This window comes from Spinacia oleracea, chromosome 5, assembly GCF_020520425.1.
Source record: "Spinacia oleracea cultivar Varoflay chromosome 5, BTI_SOV_V1, whole genome shotgun sequence".
NCBI classification, from domain to species: Eukaryota; Viridiplantae; Streptophyta; class Magnoliopsida; order Caryophyllales; family Amaranthaceae; genus Spinacia; species Spinacia oleracea.
The window spans coordinates 93,476,705-93,497,742 of NC_079491.1; the positions used below are offsets into that span (position 1 = coordinate 93,476,705).

A 21,038-nucleotide genomic window follows, 5' to 3' on the forward strand; every position below is an offset into this window, starting at 1 on the left:
TTTATGCACCTACTTCCGCCGCTTGGTGTTGAGGAGGCTAAATTGTTATGCTGCTGTTGCTCTGCCGCTACTTCCGCCGTCGTCTGTTTTCCGGTGGTGGTAGCGGAGATTTATCATTCTGTTTCCTTGATTGATTATGATGTTAGATTAGTTTAACATCAAACCCTAAGTATAAACTAGGTTTCTGATTTTTACTTGTATAATTATGATAAGCAATTAATCAGATTTATAGTTTAGAAGTTAGATTTGTAGTCATTAGTTGATCTTATTTTCAGATTTAGACAACTACGTCATTGAAGTATAAGTAGGTTATTAGTGTTGGTTTCTACATGTTTTGATTTATATTTTCTGATTTTAGTATTAAAGTATACTTGCTAATTAGTTTCAACCGGTGTATTAGTGATCAGATTTTAAGAGCCATGGATGACAAACTGATTTCGATTTTAATAGGACTCTTTTGAATTGTAGTTTGCATTATTCATACTCTAATTCGGTAATTCTTCATGAAATTGTATTTGGGGACTTGTAGAGGAATATACTAAGCTTCTTTTTCCTCGTGTACTTTATTCACTTATCTGTTTTGTGTCGTTTTTTGGAACTTTCTATTGATTTTATTTGAATTTAAAGATCCATTACGTGTTTGGTCTCATGTGGGGATGATAGATTTTGCCTGATATGATGTATCAAATTGTTAAATACATTATGATGTATTTGAGGAGGCTAAATTGTTATGCTGCTGTTGCTCTGCCGCTACTTCCGCCGTCGTCTGTTTTCCGGTGGTGGTAGCGGAGATTTATCATTCTGTTTCCTTGATTGATTATGATGTTAGATTAGTTTAACATCAAACCCTAAGTATAAACTAGGTTTCTGATTTTTACTTGTATAATTATGATAAGCAATTAATCAGATTTATAGTTTAGAAGTTAGATTTGTAGTCATTAGTTGATCTTATTTTCAGATTTAGACAACTACGTCATTGAAGTATAAGTAGGTTATTAGTGTTGGTTTCTACATGTTTTGATTTATATTTTCTGATTTTAGTATTAAAGTATACTTGCTAATTAGTTTCAACCGGTGTATTGGTGATCAGATTTTAAGAGCCATGGATGACAAACTGATTTCGATTTTAATAGGACTCTTTTGAATTGTAGTTTGCATTATTCATACTCTAATTCGGTAATTCTTCATGAAATTGTATTTGGGGACTTGTAGAGGAATATACTAAGCTTCTTTTTCCTCGTGTACTTTATTCACTTATCTGTTTTGTGTCGTTTTTTGGAACTTTCTATTGATTTTATTTGAATTTAAAGATCCATTACGTGTTTGGTCTCATGTGGGGATGATAGATTTTGCCTGATATGATGTATCAAATTGTTAAATACATTATGTTGGTTTTTTGTTGTATTTGTTTAGTGTTGTTCAATGTTCAATTAGTCTTTACCCACTTCATAATTGTACTAGAAAATCATATTATCCTTTCTCCCTGGGCAAGGGAGGGTGCCTGGCTCAGGGACGAGCCTGATTAGCTAATGGTTGTACTTTAAAGACGCTGTTGTAATTTTTTCTTCGCTTAACTGTTTTTCCAATTTCAGGTTTAGGGTCTCGAATCAGCAATTTGTTCAAAAGAAGATGAGTTGTTGTCCGAGTTCTGGATTCAATCATCAACCATGTAGCCAATCTCAGAAGATGTCCATTGGGGTGGTCGTTGAGTCCGTTGCCAAATCTCGTTGTGGATTCATGAAAGAGGCTGGTGTTTCAATCAGGCATTCACAGAAGGAAGCATCTGATGCACAGTATTTGACGGTAAAGCACAATGTACAGAGTGGAGTGAAGGCCTCTTGTATTGTTGAGAGAATCTTTCCACCCCTTTTTTGTGAGGCTCTATGTCTGGCAATTCTTCTTGTATCTGTTACTAATGAGACTGACATCAATCCTAAATGGAATGATTGCCTAGTGTCTGGAAATGCTAAATAATCTGTCTATACCATGGCCCTTCATCTGTAAAGGGTTTTGTGGAGAACCCGATTTCCTCAAGGCGTCATCAAGTTTAATAGTTGTGAGCGTTTAAATGGGAGTATGAGTTCGAGACTTTTTCTTAGGTCACATTTGGCATGCCTTAAATTTTCGTTTTATGTTTATTATTCATGAAATATGGACTTTTTTGGGCAACGTATCCAGAAGTAACTGTTCACTCATCTCCAAAGAACGGAAGTAGGCCTGTTCGGAAACCTGTGGTCTTCCGACGTAAACGACATAGCAGTCATGATGTTGACTCTACTGATATCAGTCCTACTTTGTATACTCCAGAAGGTACACCTCAGTAATTTTCATTGTGCTTCTATATGCTAGGGTCTTTTGCTTCAAGTGGGATTGATCTTTTGTACTTGGTTATATATGTTAATTTCTTCTGAGTTATCAGAAAGGGGCAATTCTGGTGATGTGTTAACGGAATGCTTGGATGAAATTCCAGAGGACGGAACCGACGGATTGGCCAGGTTATTCTTCTCATTCTCAAACTTGGAGTCTTGGAAAAACAAAAACAAAAAATTGAAAAGAACTTTTTTCTACCCTGATTTATATCTATCTTTTTAATTCTAGTTTTTCTTGGTGGTATTTCAGAGTGGTTTCGTTGTTAGGCTTGGAGTTAGAAAAGGTTAAAACCAAAATGATGTCAGTGACAAACAAAAAATGCTCAGAAATACTGGTGTCTGCTGCCGAAGAAATTCATGCACAGCTGCAGAATGTTGAGTCTCGGATTCAGACAGATTTGTGAGTACACTTAATCTAACAATCTGTGGACTATCGATTCATCATTAGCTTCGTTTCCTTAGTTTGATTTCTGTTTATGTTTTAGAGTGAAACTAACAAGCCTCAAGACATCTAAAAGGAAACATCTGGAGACAAGGCTTGAAGGTAATGGTTATAAGATTTCAATTGGTTCATACTTCAGAGTCGCTATCTAATTGAGACCAAGTTTGATGAACTGCAAATTAATTCTGTGGTGCTGTTTTTCTATGCTTAGCCTTTTCCTAGCTGATTAACTTCGCAAATGTAAATGAACATAGCACTTCTGTTTTGTAATCATGCAAAATGTTGTGAAGTGGATGTAACTGGAGCTTAGCAATCTCTAACTATCAACTAAGTGTATTGTTGTAAGACATGTCTAGGGAAGTTCATTAGATAGTTACATTGTCATTAGTTTCTTGAATGTTAAAATGTGATATTTAATTTGTATTTAATCTAATGTTTAATTTAAATTTCTGTTTTTGTAAAGGTCTACACTCCGAGGATTGCGCCTTATGCGAGGAATTTGATGTGGTTCGTGAGCAATGGGCTAAGTTTTTTACCAACAAGTATTTATTATTGGCTTTAGCGCGCTTGATCGAGTTGGTTTAGTTGTTATAGAATAAATTTTATATTAAAATGTATGTTTATGTTGAAATTGGAACATATATTTAAATGTAATATGTGCACTTTGGTTTTGGGATATATAGTATACAAAACTCCAGTTGTTGTTTTTATATTTGTTATACAGGTTGCGTTATTCTATTATTGTTTTGACAGGTTTCTATATTTGGTGCAAGGCACTCTAGGTATCCCTAAACAAAATTAGAATTTTCCCGCCAAAAGTGCTTTTTTGCAGCGTACATATATGTTGTACGCTGCAACAAGGGAAAAAAATTTCGCAAAAATTCAGACTTGTTGCAGCGTACAAATAAATGTACGCTGCAAAAAATTGAGTAATTCAGACTTGTTGCAGCGTACAAATAAATGTACGCTGCAAAAAGTTGAGTCTTTTGCAGCGTACATATATATGTACGCTGCAACAAGTCCAAAATTTTGCTAATTTTTTGGCACTTGTTGCAGCGTACATCTAAAAGCCCGCTGCAACAAATCACTTTTTGCAGCGAACATTGTACGCTGCAACAAGTTCAGACTTGTTGCAGGCCCCCAGTTGCAGCATACGATGTACGCTGCAACAGGGGTCTAAAAGCCCGCTGCAATAAGGGTTTTTTCTACTAGTGCCGCTTGTTCCTTCATGTTCGGGAAGGAAGTTGTTCTGGAGGGTCCTCGGTGAGCGTGGGATCAAGAGATGGATGAAAAAGACTTTTTCTAGTTCAGGCGTCGGATTTCGTACCAGATGGACGTCCTGGCTGCATAGCGACTTGGGCTTGATCCTCCTGAGTTTGTTAACGAAGGGGAAGAGGAGGACGTGGAGGACGTGGAGGACGTGGAGGAAGAAGAGGTGAACTCCCCGGCCGGGCAGGACGTCCAGGATGGTAGTTCCACCGCTCCTTGTCCTTAGAATTTTCTTTGTATGCTGGTTTTTATAGCGCCATGGGCTCTTGTATTTGACATTGGTGCCTTTAGGCACTTTTTATTTGGGTTTTCTGCGTTACGTGCGCATGTATGAATTATTGTGCCTTCTGTGCACTTTTGACTGTTTATGCTTTATTTTTAATTACCCATTTGTGGACACATGTAACAGCCTGCCCTTAACGAGCTGCTTTCTAAACACACTTAGACTTAATTTAAACAAACTGAACGTAATTTCAACTTTAAAACCTGCTAAACAAACTTCAACTCTTCAAACAACTTCAAAGATTTAATCACGGGTTTAGCCTATCTCAATGACACTAATCAAGACCCTTAAACTTAATTAGTTATTAAAAATTTCGGCAGCACTTCCCCTAAATATGGACAACCTAAAACATTGCTTAGGATATTACGTCAGATTTTCTTTCACCTGCTTCAATTACAACATTCCAACATATAACATTTCCCAAAACATCACCAGGGTGTCACCAAACTCAACAAGGATATATAATCCATAAATAATAAACCAAAAAGCTCTAGAAAGGAATAATACAATCCATTAACAAATTGGAAAAGACTTAAATAAACTTAGAGAATCCATAAACCCGCCTTGAAACATATAAGACATCCGGAGGACTCTACGCACCTTGATCCTAAACTGAAACTCGATTCTCGCTACCTGCAAAAGATTTTAACTCTGCCCCCACCAGGACAGGTTCATTGAACAAAAATCAGCGGAAATCTGAGTACACATATCCAACCTAAAATGCATTTGATAGGTGGCTCAAAATAGTTTTAGTTTTAGTTTTTATGTTTGTTTTGAAAAGCAACTTCGCTTATCAAACTCAATTAGAAAATATAACTTGATAAAACGTTATAACTTCATTGAAATCCATTTCACGAAATCTTTACCCTTCAAACAAAAATTTGGAAAGCAATACAATAGTAATGTTCGCAATAACTTCATACCTTAATTACCACAACAGATAGTTTCTAAATTCGCAATCACGTCACATAATTAGACTCACAACTCAAGATTCATCGAGTTTTACCATACTCTTAACCTTTTTCAACCATAACCTTGCTCGTCAATTATCTATAACCATAGACCAAGTATTTCCCTAAAAGTAAATTTCCCCAACCATCTTTTGTGTCGCATGGCGAAACTCAACATAACATATGTTCATAACTCAATGGGAAACTCATTGGTACAACATTGCCAAATTCATATAGTTCTCTTCAGAAGTTCTCATAACACAATACAAATATAAATATAGATATTCATAAGAAATGTATAACTGCGAAAACATACAACTTAATCTTAACATAATGGCTTACTCAATCACAAAATACTAGCTTACTGTTGGGGAAAGTGAACACAAATGGAGAGGGGTCAATATGACCAACTGTCTCTATTTGGTGGGGGTCGTCACCCTCCTGATAAACATACGCTTGCAAGACTTAACTAGGACATGTCCCTAATTACGGGTTTATCCCGCCTCTACGAGTCTACTTTTGTAGCACTCGCTTTACGGCCAAGCCGCTTTAACGGGTCTATCCCGCCGAACTACGGGTCTATAATTGTAGCACTCGCTTTAAATGTTTTTCATCACCGACGCATGTGAGCAATATGCAACACATACACGGCCACTTTGCCCTACTTAAGCATTTTATTACCCATTTATGCAATTTCATTCTCAAAATATCATTCGCACTCCCATACTCATGTATTAGCTTCATTCTCATCATATCTCAACTCACTTTATTTCTCAGAATAAATCCTCAACCCAATTAAATATCAAACTCAAGACTTGCTGACACTTTCTCTTATACTTAATCAAACCGCCACAATCTACTTAAGATATGGACACTCTTCTCAACTATTCTCCTTACCTTAGAATCACTCCTCATCCTTGGACATACTCTTAAACCATTGACTGACAATTGACTGTTAGTGAGATACATTCATTTAAGATCCTATCATTATTAATAACTTATACTTTCCTCAAGCCCAAATTCATTCTTGAGTGGCTTAGTGTGCCTGAAATGTGTTTTATAAAACATTTAATAGAATCTTTTATATTAAAACAATCTTATCGAATAAGGAAATAACTATTAGTTTTTTTTTTATATATATATACGATTTTCATAAACATCTTAGTTTAGTTGGAAATTCAAATAATTTCAATGTTCTTTATAACAAAATCGTTTTTAGAAAGCGGATCAAAAATTCGTTTTGTGAAACTTATTTGAAAGCACTATCCTTGTTTGTAAAAATCACTTCCTTTAAGAAAACACGCTCACAACAGATTACATCTTAATTATAGCTATGTTAATTTAAGATCTTTATAGTTATTCAAATTTAGTTTAAACTCATAATTCACAATTTTAAGAAAAGAAAATAAAACGTTTGATTTCAAGAAATTCAAAGAGAATATAATTTAATAAAATTATAAATATATTTCTTCCTTGAAAATCAGTTCTTTCAAGATCATTATCAATCACGCCTTAGATTATTCTAAATTTTAGTATAAAGTTTATCATTCAACCCTCAATACCTTAGGGACTCGAGTTAGATTACTCCCATTACACACTTGACCTTTTTGCAATCAATAACGCCCTCAATTTATAATTAACTCTTATTTAAGACCCTTTTGAATCATTCACATATCTCACAATTCACCATGACACTAGTTTAATCCCAATTTCAATCCTCAACAACCCTTGATCAACTCAATTATCAAATCACACAACCTTTCAAACAAAATCATCCCTCACTTGAATTCTTTCCCAATCAGCACAAATAATCATTCAAAAGAATAAAGATTCTTAAAGCATTCAATCCAATTTACAAAGCATAAATCAATTCGGAATACACAATTCAATTTGCAAAACTCAATTCAATTTGCAAAACACAAATTAATTTCCAAAGCACAATTTAATTTGCAAACACCATTCAGAATCCATACATACATATATTTACATATATTCATAATACTTGAACACAAAATATAATTTCAAACATTGAAGTTGGTTGGACAATGTGTACCTCGAATCACCACATATATAAACTTCAAGGCTACACACTTAGTCACGGCTCTCCGCATAACCCCGTACTTTGATTCACCTTAATCGTTCTCCACTCACTTACCTCAAACATAAAAGTACATGAATCAATAAACGTTCACTTAACTTGAGCTAGAGCTCCATATAATTCTTTTATAAATCGTAATTGATTTCCAAAGCCTTGTCTTAAAAACTAGTGTATCACGTATTCTATTTCAAGAAAACCGATTTGAACTTTTAAACAAGAATGGTGATTTGGAAAATCATATAGCTTGACAATATTCGTTCATAAACTTGTAAATGCGATTAAATCAAAATAATAATAGAAATCTCAATTACACCATCATTTAGAAAAATCCTCTCAACAAAATAATAACTTGAATTGTCCACTTAAATTAACCAAAACAATTAGCCAATGACAAATTGATTTCCAATAACTATTTCAATCTGATTGGGCTAAACTAGAATAAATCAAAAAGGAATTGAAGTATATCCTTAAATTAAAATGAAAGAGTAAGGTGGAATAGGAGAGATCAACCTCACGAGATTAACAACTCCATCAACATCAACGAAAACAACCGCAGCTCCAGCAGCTGTCGTGGAGCTTCGACGAGCACGGAGGAGAGACAAGGCAGGGGAGATCGGAAGAGAGACACAATCAAGGAAAGAGGAAGTTAGGGTTTGTGAATTAAATCAAATTCAAACAAGATTAGAGACATTACCAAATTGAATGGCCGAACACCGAGGACGGCAATTGAAGGCCACCATCGGCGGCGGCAGAATCACACAGAGACGAAAGGAAGGGGAGAGGAGGGAGAAGATCCGCACAACCAATCACAACAACAACCCACAACGAACATCACGAACTACTACGACCACAATAGAAGCAACGCCGACAAGAGAGAAGGTGGCAGGAGCAGCGTCGGCGGCGTGGCAGTGCAGCGGGGCAAAGAGGAGAGAGAAAATCGAGAGGCGTGGAGGGAGGGGAAGGTTCCTGAGTTGTTTTGTTTTTGGCACGAAGTAAATGAAAATTGTTTAGTTTCTTTATTAATTGACTCATTAGGTAAGGTTGAATGTTGTACTAGTTGTGCTTGTTGGCTTCTTCTTGGGGTTGACACGAGGCAAGTGGGAGCTAGGGGTAATGAATTGCAAGAATAATGTTTTGCTATAAACAAAATATCTCATTAAAATAACTTAGTAGAAATTAGATTAATGATCAAAATTAGAAATTAGAATAATTATCAAGAGGAAACAAAATTAAAATAAATTAGAGTAATGATATTCAAACCTAATATATATATATATATATATATATATATATATATATATATATATATATATATATATATAGGGTTGGGATCCGGTGAGAAGGGGCATTACGGTGAGAAACGTGAGAAGTGATATCAACATATCAATATATATATATATTTTATTATTTATAGTACTTGTTTGAATTTATTCTTTCCAAACTACACATCTCTTAATGGAGCCACCCTTCAAGATGAAATCAGAAATCTTATATACATTGAGTAAGCATTGAAGATACATTAGGTAACCATTAAAGATACACTAAATAATAGTTGGAGGTACATTGAGTAATAACCATTTTTAGATACATCAAGATAAACAAAAAAATCAATATCAAACTAAAATTCTTACCATAAGTAATCTCTTCATGGTCAGAAAAAACAAATTAAACGAGCAACAGCCGACGGCGAAGCAGACACGACACCACCAAGGAAAGAGGAGGCAACAACACGAGCGACAACGACATTAAGAACAAGAACTTGGCCATGGATGAATGCTTGAGGAGAGATAAAATGGAGCTTGAACTCAAACAATATAAATTTGGAACAACAAGACAGTCTGAATGTAGATACATTAGGTAACTACTGCAAATACATCAACTAACCCTTATAGGTACATCAATTATATCTCACAATAATCAACATCAAATTTTTAATTGCAGATGGCCAAATACTCGTACCTTCAAACACCTACTCAATTAGGAATTGAAAATGAAAGCAGATCAAATCTATAACCCCACTACTTAAAAAATTTATGAATTGCAAAACTCCATTGGACCATAATCGAAGGTTTTCCGGCAAATGAATGACCCTAGATAATAGATCCCCATCGAACCACTAGTAATAAACTACACCACTCTTTCTATTTTCCGATCGAATCTTGACCGTAAGTTTTCCGACATTGATCGGCAACCGAGCTTCAGCATGACTCCATGCGATGATGTGAAGAGAATGACAATGGTGGGTATATCTGAGAGGAAAGAGAAAGCGGGAGGTTGAATACCACGCGCGATCCTGATTGTCCCCTTATTTTGTGAAAGCTGTATGTATTTACCTTTTTGCCATTAATGAGGCAGGATGACGAATATCGTTAGATCAGATAAATCTGACGTTCCATAATACTTCTCACGCTTCTCACGTAACTTGCACTTCTCACGTGAGCCTTCCTATATATAGTTTGCACTTCTCACGCCCATCCGTGGGCCGCGGGCTGATTGTTGCACTTCTCACGTAACTTGCACTTCTCACGTGAGCCTTTCCATATATATATATATATATATATATATATATATATATATGAAAAAGAATTTAATTGAAGACGTAAAATTTGAGAATTAATTTTTGTAAGAGTAGCATAAGAGTAATTAATATTATTTTAAATTCACTCACCAACTTAATATAATTCCAAAACTAAATATGAAGTTAGTTTCAGAAGAAAATCTTAAGGGCGGTTTTAGGCGATAAAAATAATTAGCGCGTGATTAAAAGTTGCTTAAAATACGAGCTATTACACACATGTGTAACCTCTAATTCAATTATTAAAGCATAATTAGCAGTGGAAATAACCTAATTTGGTCGGGACATTACCTGTCGTAACTCCCTCTTGGGAATTACAAGGCAACCATCAATCATAAGCTATTAAATCCCAAAAGTTAATATAGTAATCCTTTATATTCCCAAAATAAAAGTACATAACTTACTAAAAGTCTTTAATTAAACTATTAAAGCATTAAGCATAAACTAGGTAAATAATATTAAAGTAAAATCCTCGCCACTACTCGTTTCCATCGTTCCCAGCAGTACCTAAAACAGAAAACAAAAACGGTGAGCCGAAGACTCAGTAACGAACTATTCTAGCAACGTAAATTAATTTCGATTCATTTTATTTAATAACACAGGGAGAATAGAATAATGTAATCATTTTATAAGTTCCTTTATTTAATTCATTCATAGTTTTTGGGTGCACATGCTAACCGTGGCAAGTATGACATAGTGGAACTTCTTCCACGATGGACCGATGTCCATAAAACATGGGGCCTTGGCCCGAAAACATGAGAGCCTTGGCTCAATGGGCGGATGCCGCATGGGTACATGCATGACCGAGAATCGTAACATATGAACATATACTGCCAAACGGACTAGGTCTTTCACTTTTCTTTATCATGTTTCGTTTAATTTAAATTTTATCCTTTTTACTTCAGTTGAAGTAACATATTGCCTTTGGAGCATGTTGTAGGGGAATACAGTTAAACATAATAACATGTGCGGAAAAAATCCCCAAAGCCAGGAAACATGCACAAAGCACAGATTAAGCAAAGTTACATTCGAAGCGTATTTTCCAAAGTAATCTGTCAACGAACACGAACTTAGAACTCCACTTGTCGTTCCTCTACTTGGTTCACCGACGCGATCATATCCGTCTTCATAACCGTAGCTTAGACAATCAATCAAGAGTTTTTAGCTATTTGGGAAGAATAGTTTTCACAGAGAGAAAACTGAAGAACGTAATATTCTGAATTATGTTTAGGGTTGAAAAACTATGTGTAATGAGTTGTGTGTAAATACAATAACCTAATTGTATTAAATGATGTAACCGGCCAAGACCAAGAGCCCTTGACCGGCCACACCAAACACACGGACACATGCCCACAGCCCAACGCCCAGCCACACGTTGCAGGCCGAAGCCCATAGCGCGCGCAGCCGGGCCATGGGCCTTGCTCGCTCGTCGCTGCTATGTTGCTGCGCTGCTGTTGCGTGCTCGTGCCACACGCGGGTTGGCTTGCGCCTTACTCGCATGCTCGCTGGCTCGTTGGGCCTTGCACGCTTGCGTGCTTGGCTCGACGGGCCGGCAGCTCCGATGCCCTTCGTATTCGCGACTAATACCTTACGGTTATTATTTATCATATCGTATACGTCGAATTACCTTTGTATGATAAGATTTATTCGTTTCGCCCAACTTACGAATATTTGCAATACGATATACGATTCCGATGCAAGTTCGTATCGTATAATACGTTTTCCAAAACTAATTCCCGAAAAGTATTAAATGAATTTCCGATTCATTTAATACGGTGATCTGTTACATGCCATTGGCGTGACCTTGTAGGTTCATTCAAGAGTAAGTTGTGAGCTTAATATTCATTAGAACTCACTGATCGGAAGCATTGCTCCAGCTAGCTGTTCCGATCACTTGATCTCATTGAAGTAATTGTTCGCAATTAATCTGAACCTTGGTATATATTAGACTAAATGCACCTTGGGTGAAGGACATATTTCCTTCACATGTGATCAAAATAAAACATACTTTATTTCATGGTTTCTTATAAACATCATTTTATAAGAAATTCAATCAATCATAATATAAGAAATAATTCCATCAAATCATATTATAATAAATAATTCAATCAAATCACATTTCATTTCCCGCAATTCATAAAACATGTCAAACATTCAGTTCATAAATCAATCATAAGGTTGTAATTTCATAATCGCATTTAGAAGGGAATTGTGGGTACTAGCAATAGTCGTTACCTCACTTTCGCGATTTGCTAAGGATTTTTCTTGGTTCGTTCGTCCTGAGCTCCGAGTCCAATTTTTTCAAGATAATAAATCATTTAATTAGTACTAGATCGATAAATAATTTAAAATCGATATTTTATAAAATCATAAATTATAAGTAACGAATTTATAAATAACGAATTTTAATAAAATATAATTTCGAAATTTAACGAAATATTATTATTAATCGAATTTTCAATAGAAATACATATATATTTTATAAATCAATTTTTTTCATGGAAATATTATTTAAATTCCATTTTGATAAATAAAACTAGAATCTTATTCTCATAAAATCGATAATAAAACCTGGAAAATAATAAACAATTTTTATTAGTAAATAATCATTTTATAAAATTATTAAATCATAAGTATTGATAAATTAAAATCTGAAAATTATAACTCACCCAAAAAGCCCAAATTAAGGAATGGCCCAATCTGAAATTGGGTTTAAGGGAAAATAAAAATCAAGGCTTAAAAAAAATTAGAATTGGGCTTTTCTCTTTCTTTTTTTCTTTTTTTGTTTCGGTTTCCTGGAGGGGTCAAGAGCAGGGGAGGGGGGCCGAAACAGGGGAGGAAGAGCTGCGAGGAGAAGGAGCGGCGGATGGCTGGGCGTCGCAGAAGGGTTGCGCCGGTGATGGTGGTTGGTCTGGGGTGGCCGAACGACGAGAAAAAGGGAGAAAGGGGCACGGTTGGGGCGAAACACAGGGGAGTTTTGTGAGGCTTTTCGGTTGGTCCTGGACGGCGGCTCGCCGGAATCTGGGGAAGGGTTGGTTGGTGAGATGATGCATGTGGATGGAGGTGATGGTGGGCGGTGGTAGAGAGTGATGGTGGTGGTGCGGCGAAGAGAAAAGGGGAAAGGGGCAGGGGAGTTACGACGTGGAAGAAGAGGGCAGGGGAGGGGAGACACGGTGGGGTGGTGGTGCTCGGTGGTGAGTGGTGGTTAGGTGGTGTTGGGTGATGGTGAGAATGATGGTGGATGGTGGTGGCTGCAGTGGTGGCAGACGGTGGTTGATGGTGGTGGTGGTGGGTTTGAATCATAGAAAATTGAGATTGAAATTGGAATTGTATTTGGTTTGTTGTTGAAATTCCATCCAAAAATTCTGAATTTGTAAATGAGAAGAGTGAAGAACAATGAGGTGTGCTTGGGGTCCAAGTATATGAATTTGGACTTAGTTGTGGGAAGGAAGGAAGTCTTCACTTCCTGCTTTGTACGTGGAGAGCAAGGGAAGAGAGCAAAATGGAATTTTGGTTCCTTGAGGGCATTTTCTTAATTTCACAATATTTGGCCAAAAATTCAGAAATTGTTGCTATTTTTTGAAATTACTAAAAATAGAAATGTTTAATAAAAATAATTCCTTTTAAAAATTATTGTTAACGAAAAATAAATAAATTTTCGTTTATATATTTATCATTTAAAAATAAATCGTAAAAACGTTTAAATTAACGAAATTCGATTATTCGTAATTCATTTAAAACGAAATTAAGCTAATAAATATTTTTAATTTTAATAAATCAAGTTTAAAAATTTTGGGGTATTACATCCTTACCCCCTTAGAAAAAGTTTCTTCCTCGAAACTGGGAGCTCAGTCGAACTTGCCATTCTTAGAATTATACGAGTCATATTTAATCGTTCTATTCGTCATTCACTAATCGAAAACATACATGTCATAACCAATCATTTGATCTCACGCATAAGCATGGTTGATACATTACACATTCACAGAAAACATGGAGATTCGTACATCATATCGTTCTTAGGCAACTATTTGAAGATATTTCGTTTTCATTTGCTATTGGGCTTCTTTGCTTCAGGAATCTTGTTGTTGAGTTTCATTACTTTATTCGTTTTGATTTCGATATTCGATCTTTTCTTCTACGTCCAATAATTTCGTTGACTACGTTCGTTGCAGGGGTTCGAGTCCAATCACGTGAATAGGAATACATCGGTAGACATATGACTTTGTTACTTATCCTTTATATTCTAAGTCGACAAACCTCGGATTTTTCGGAGAATGCTAAGCCATAAAGCGTGCCTTTATCAGAAACAATCTAGCTCCCAGATTACTTAGTTCAGACTACCTGGTCCTATATACATGTCATATGTTGATTTTCTAATCTCAATTCCATTGCAATCCTCAATCATTCTTTTCGAATTTCTAACATTCAATGATATCATTAACCTTATTGATAGATTAATTCTTGATAACTTCTTAGATTCCTTAATATATAGAGGCATATCAATCATCTTTTAGTCCTTCAACATGCGTTTCTTTGATTTCACTTCAAAACAATGATGTTCAACATTCCCTCTCCTAAGTCAAATTCTTTCAACAATGGAGGGCTCAACTCAAATTACGTGACTCGATCCTTGAACATAGCCTGGTTGAGATTTCTACATATACTCAAAATATGCGGTAGATACTTTAGCATAGATTAGTCTAGGTTGTTCACTCTAGCTTGCCTTCCATAGCCTTCGAAACTACTTTCTTGCCAACTTGACATATTTCTAAACTTCGCGAACTCCTGTATTTTCCTCAAATTTGTTCCTTAGGGTTATCCATAATTCTTAAACTATCCATAGGTAGGTTTACTAAATGTATCAAAGCACGGGTCTTAATTGTGATTCATCAAGATCTTACATACAATTGATAATCCCAAAATAATTTCAGCTAACTTTATGGTATTTGGTTTACAACCTCTAGTATAGTTTTAATAGCTCAAAGAACCTTCAAAAATACTTTTGTACCAATTCCATTGATACCAGATATATGAAGCATAATGGTAACTTATCGTGATCCTCTATAATACTCATACATTATCGTTTCTTTGCACATAAGATCACGGTTCCCAAGTGACTTCTTTATGTTATCGTTCTTCAAATGATTGCCTCAGATTAACTCATCTCACGACATAATGATAAGGTGAAACCTGAAATCTTGTTCGCTTTAAAGGGGTCTATCATATATCCTCTTTGAAATATATTCGCGCACTTACTATAGACAACTAAAATTTTCCTTTCCCTAGTTGTCTGATAAACTTTCAATTTTGAACTTTTGTCTCTTAGTCATTGGAGTAACTTACTCTTATTCTTTCATACGCATAAATGTCAATCTTCTTCATAATCTCCAACCTATCATCCTTTCATTACATCCCCTAAATATGCCTTGAACTTTCAGGTTACCTAGTACTCACTATCCTACTCATGTCAACCTATTTGGTATAAACTCTAAACATGTATGACAAATAATAAATGAAGGAATACCAACGGGTATCATACAGAATAATTAGAAAAAAGAATTACAAGGACCATTGGTAACATTTATGCCTTTTTCATGTGGTTTTGTCATAGGATCTACTCCAATCATGGGTTTCTGAGGAATGCTAACAATGTCATTGGTTCTATGTTCGTTGTCAATAGACAATATTTTAGTACGTGTAGCTGATGGGATAGCTCAGAAGAATCTCGAACCTAATGGTCATGACTTCCACAACGATCATTAATTTGTTCCTATCGCAAATCCTTAATAATTCACAGTTGGTCTCGTTACTAACGCACTTAAAAATTCCCTTTATTCTTAATGAACACGGATTTCATGTCTTACATATCATCTTGGTTGGCTCAGAAAAAGGTAGGATCGAATTTAGGTAAGACTTTTGACTCAAAACATCTACAATAACATTAGCTTTTCTTAGGATGGTATTTTACATCGAGATCATAAGTAGGTTAGTTCCGTTCATGGACTTGAGCTGGCGAGAAGCATAATCTAGGTCGTTCTCTCTTCATTTTGGCACATCCTATTCCATGTTTGGAAGCATTGCTATAAATAGAAAATCTCTCAGTTCCGGTGGAAGGGTATGGATATAGGCAATGGTGATACGTCTCTCAAGTTCTCGAATTGCAGATTCACAATCATCATTCCTCATAAATTTGATAATCTTTCTAACCAATCGGATTGTGGGTAAGGCAACCTTAGAGAAATATTAAATAAATCTTCGATAATCTCCAGCTAAACCCATAAAACTTCATACTTCAGGGACATTGGTTGGTCTAGGATATTCCACAATTGCGTTTACTTCCTCATGACCAACAGATACACCTTTCTCAGAAATAATATGACCTTAAAACGATATTTCCTTAAGCCATAATTTACACTTTGACAACTTAGCACATAATTGGTTTTCAATCAACATATCTAACACTTTTCTCAGATGCTCCTCGTGTTCCTCATTACTCTTAGAATATACCCAAAATGTCATCAATGGAAACAACTACAAACTTATCAAGGTATGGTTTGAAAATGCGGTTCATTAAATCCACAAATACAGTTGATGCCTTCGTTAACCCAAAAGGTATTACAACAAACTCGTGGTAACCATAGTTGGTTCTAAAGGTTGTCCTTGGAATATCCTCAAATTTATTGTAAAGTTGATGGTATCCAGACCTCAAATCTATCTTTGAAAACACTTTTGCACCTCGAACTTAGTCAAACAAATCATCAATGCGGGATAAAGGATATTTATTCTTGTCCAACTCTCTATAATCTATGCATAACCTCAAAGTTTCTCATTTTTCCTCACAGATATGACAGGACTCCCAAAAGTGAAGCACTCAGTTCAGTTGAATATACCCTTATCCAAGTAAACCACTTAGTTGTTTCTTCAATTCTTTGCAACTCAGTTGGTGTCATTCTATAGGTGCTTTAGGAATAGGGGTGGATCTTGTGATTACTTTAATGCTAAAGTTTGATTCTCTTGGTGGAGGCATACTAGGTTTCTTTTCTGGAAAACATTTGCGTATTCACAAACGATAGTTGTATCAGTGATGGGTGATCGACAACACTACAAGGATAACCAGAAAAACTCACCATCGGTCATTGGGGGTTTTCAAAGCAGAGACATTTTGAATCATTGGTTTTCTTCACTAACTTTTGGGACGAAATCCTATCCTCATTTGCCATTATGGTCACACTATTCCCCAAATAATTAATGTTAGCTTCATATTCAGTCAGCCAATTCATTCCCATAAATTAACTAGATAGGTCGAAGGCTATTAAGTCAGCTAGAACTCAATTTTCTCTAATCACCATAGGACAATTTCTATGTCATAATTTCTCTACTAGGAAAGAAAACATTCATAAATGCATCGATATGGGCATAATACTCGTGGGTAATGTGGTTATCATTGTGAACATGGTGCTCGTTGCGAGCCCTTGGGAACATCATTAGTAGCCTCGATAGACAACATTCAGCATAATATGTCTCAACAAATGGAAGCAAATAAATCATAGAAAATAAACCCGTTCATCTCGTTCCTACATTCACACTCATATTCATTTTAACCTACATGATTTTAGAATATTCCTTTTTAACTCATTCCTTAAATTCTTTGCTTAAAGCCTAATTAATTTAATTACGTGCAAAACCCGCAAGGTTTAGCACTTATGGTCCAGAACCTTTGCTCTGAATACCAAACTGTAACTCCCCGACCTCTAATTCAATCATTAAAGCATAATTAGCAGCGGAAATAACCTAATTTGGTCAGGACATTACCTGCCTTAACTCCCTCTTGGGAATTACAAGGCAACCATCAATCATAAGCTATTAAATCCCAAAAGTTAATATAATAATCCTTTATATTCCCAAAATAAAAGTACATAACTTACTAAAAGTCTTTAATTAAACTATTAAAGCATTAAGCATAAACTAGGTAAATAATATTAAAGTGAAATCCTCGCCACTACTCGTTTCCATCGTTCTCAGCAGTACCTAAAACAGAAAACAAAAACGGTGAGCCAAAGACTCAGTAACGAACTATTCTAGCAACGTAAATTCATTTCAATTCATTTTATTTAATAACACATGGAGAATAGAATAATGTAAAACATTTTATAAAGTCCTTTATTTAATTCATTCATACTTTTTGGGTGCACATGCTAGCCGTGGCAAGTATGACATGGTGGAACGTCTTCCACGATGGACCGCTGTCCATAAAACATGGGGCCTTGTCCCGAAAACATGAGAGCCTTGGCTCAATGGGCGGATGCCCCATGGGTACATGCATGACCGAGAATCGTAACCTGGGAACATATACTGCCAAACGGAGTAGGTCTTTCACTTTCCTTTATCATGTTTCGTTTAATTTTACATTTTATCCTTTTTACTTCAGTTGAAGTAACATATTTCATTTGGATAATGTGATCAAAATAAAACATCCTTTCTTTCATGGTTTCTTATAAACATCATTTTATAAGAAATTCAATCAATCATAATATAAGAAATAGTTCCATCAAATCATATTATAATAAATAATTCAATCAAATCACATTTCATTTCCCGCAATTCATAAAACATGTCAAAAACATTCAGTTCATAAATCAATCATAACGTTGTAATTTCACAATCGCATTTAGAAGGGAATTGCGGGTACTAGCAATGGTCGTTACATCACTTTCGCGATTTGCTAAGGATTTTCCTTGGTTCGTTCGTCCTGAGCTCCGAGTCCAATTTCTTTCAAGATAGTAAATCATTTAATTAGTACTAGATCGATAAGTAATTTAAAATCGATATTTTATAAAATCATAAATTTTTTAAGTAACGAATTTATAACTAACGAATATTAATAAAATATAATTTCGAAATTTAACGAAATATTATTATTAATCGAATTTTCAATCGAAATACATATATATTTTATAAATCAATTTTTTCATGGAAATATTATTTAAATTCCATTTTGATAAATAAAACTAGAATCTTATTCTCATATAATCGATAATAAATCCTGAAAAATAATAAACAATTTTTATTAGTAAATAATCATTTTATAAAATTATTAAATCATAAGTATTGATAAATTAAAATCTGAAAATTATAAATCAACCTTAACTCACCCAAAAATCCCAAATTAAGGAATGGCCCAATCTGAAGTTGGGTTTGAGGGAAAATAAAAATCAAGGCTTAAAAAATTAGAATTGGGTTTCTCTCTTTTTTTTTTTTTTTTTTTTTTTGTTTCGGTTTCCTGGGAAAGGGGTCAAGAGCAGGGGAGGGGGGCCGAAACAGGGGAGGCACGAAGGGGAGGGAGAGCTGCGAGGAGAAGGAGCGGCGGATGGCTGGGCGTCGCAGAAGGGTTGCGCCGGTGCTGGTGGTTGGTCTGGGGTGGCCGGACGACGAGAAAAACGGAGAAAGGGGCACGGTTGGGGCGAAACACAAGGGAGTTTTGTGAGGCTTTTCGGTTGGTCCTGGATGGCGGCTCGCCGGAATCTGGGGAAGGGTTGGTTGGTGAGATGATGCATGTGGATGGAGGTGATGGTGGGCGGTGGTAGAGAGTGATGGTGGTGGTGCGGCGAAGAGAAAAGGGGAAAGGGGCAGGGGAGTTACGACGTGGAAGAAGAGGGCAGGGGAGGGGAGACACGGTGGGGTGGTGGTGCTCGGTGGTGAGTGGTGGTTAGGTGGTGTTGGGTGATGGTGAGAATGGTGGCAGACGGTGGTGGCTGCAGTGGTGGCAGACGGTGGTTGATGGTGGTGGTGGTGGGTTTGAATCACAGAAAATTGAGATTGAAATTGGAATTGTATTTGGTTTGTTGTTTAAATTCCTTCCAAAAATTCTGAATTTGTAAATGGGAAAGAGTGAAGAACAAGGAGGTGGCTTGGGGTCCAAGTATATGAATTTGGACTGAATTGTGGGAAGGAAGGAAGTCTTCACTTCCTGCTTTGTACGTGGAGAGCAAGGGAAGAGAGCAAAATGGAATTTTGGTTCCTTGAGGGCATTTTCGTAATTTTACAATATTTGGCCGAAAATTCAGAAATTATTGCTATTTTTGGAAATTACTAAAAATAGAAATGTTTAATTAAAATAATTCCTTATAAAAATTATCGTTAACAAAAAATAAATAAATTTTCGTTTATAAATTTATCTTTTAAAAATAAATCGTAAAAAGATTTAAATTAACGAAATTCGAATATTCGTAATTCATTTAAAACGAAATCAAGCTAATAAACATTTTTAATTTTAATAAATCAAGTTTAAAAATTTCGGGGTATTACAACATGTTTTGGTTTTGGGATGGACTTTGTTGCCCATATTTGGAAGGTAACCCCAGTGTTTTAGGTGACCAGTCTGATTGGGGCGCTAATCTAAGCCACTTCTCATGCCGTCAACCGATTAGTCTTTTTTTTTTACGCCGTCAGTGAGAAGGCGTCAGTATTGATTGACTATCTTATTGAGTCAATATTTGCGTTTTACTTCTTTATTTCTATTTGTTGGGCATCTTATTGTGCCATAGAGTTAGTGAGAATTCGGAGTTGATACTGGAGAAGATATTAACTTATAAATTTAGCTCATATTGAATTAACGAATGACCTTTTTGTTTGGTCTCTTACAAGGATTGGTCGTTTTATTGGCTCTTACATGCTCATGATCGTTTTGTTGGCTCTTACATAATACCGGCCGTTTTGTTGGCTCTTACATGCTTTCTGTCCGTTTTGCAGGCTCTTACATAATACCTGACTAGTCTATTGAGTGAGCTGTGACCTAGCCACTTTTTTCTACCTTGATCGGGATAACTTCTTCAGCTTCTAGGGGGTTCTCTTCGTGCTTTCTTTTGACTCATGTTCCAGTCGGCTCCTTCCTCCATGCTGACGGGTTGAGAGTTGTTAGGTAGCAGTCTCGCGCTTGTTGCTGATCTCCATGAATAGTTCCTATTGAACCATTGTCACACACATACTTTAAGAGCATCAAATGAGTGACAACCACAGCTTTTATCTTGTTCAGAGTAGGGCGTCCCAAAA

General features: G+C 35.8%; 1 protein-coding gene and 1 long non-coding RNA gene across 2 annotated transcripts; one reads left to right on the top strand and one right to left on the bottom strand.

Moving 5' to 3' along the window:
- The first annotated feature begins 2,151 nt into the window (after positions 1 to 2,151).
- On the top strand, positions 2,152 to 2,773 carry LOC130461704 (meiosis-specific protein ASY3-like). The gene is made up of 4 exons (XM_056829878.1): positions 2,152 to 2,165; positions 2,213 to 2,310; positions 2,420 to 2,495; positions 2,620 to 2,773. Exons 1-4 carry the CDS (start codon positions 2,152 to 2,154, stop codon positions 2,771 to 2,773), a joined length of 342 nt encoding a protein of 113 aa, XP_056685856.1.
- A 2,038-nt stretch (positions 2,774 to 4,811) lies between these two features.
- LOC110779440 (uncharacterized) lies at positions 4,812 to 8,439 on the bottom strand. Its single transcript, XR_002531120.2, has 3 exons — positions 7,922 to 8,439; positions 7,367 to 7,463; positions 4,812 to 5,014 (listed from the first exon to the last, which is right to left on the bottom strand). It is a non-coding gene; the product is annotated as an uncharacterized lncRNA (long non-coding RNA).
- Between the last annotated feature and the right edge of the window lie 12,599 nt (positions 8,440 to 21,038).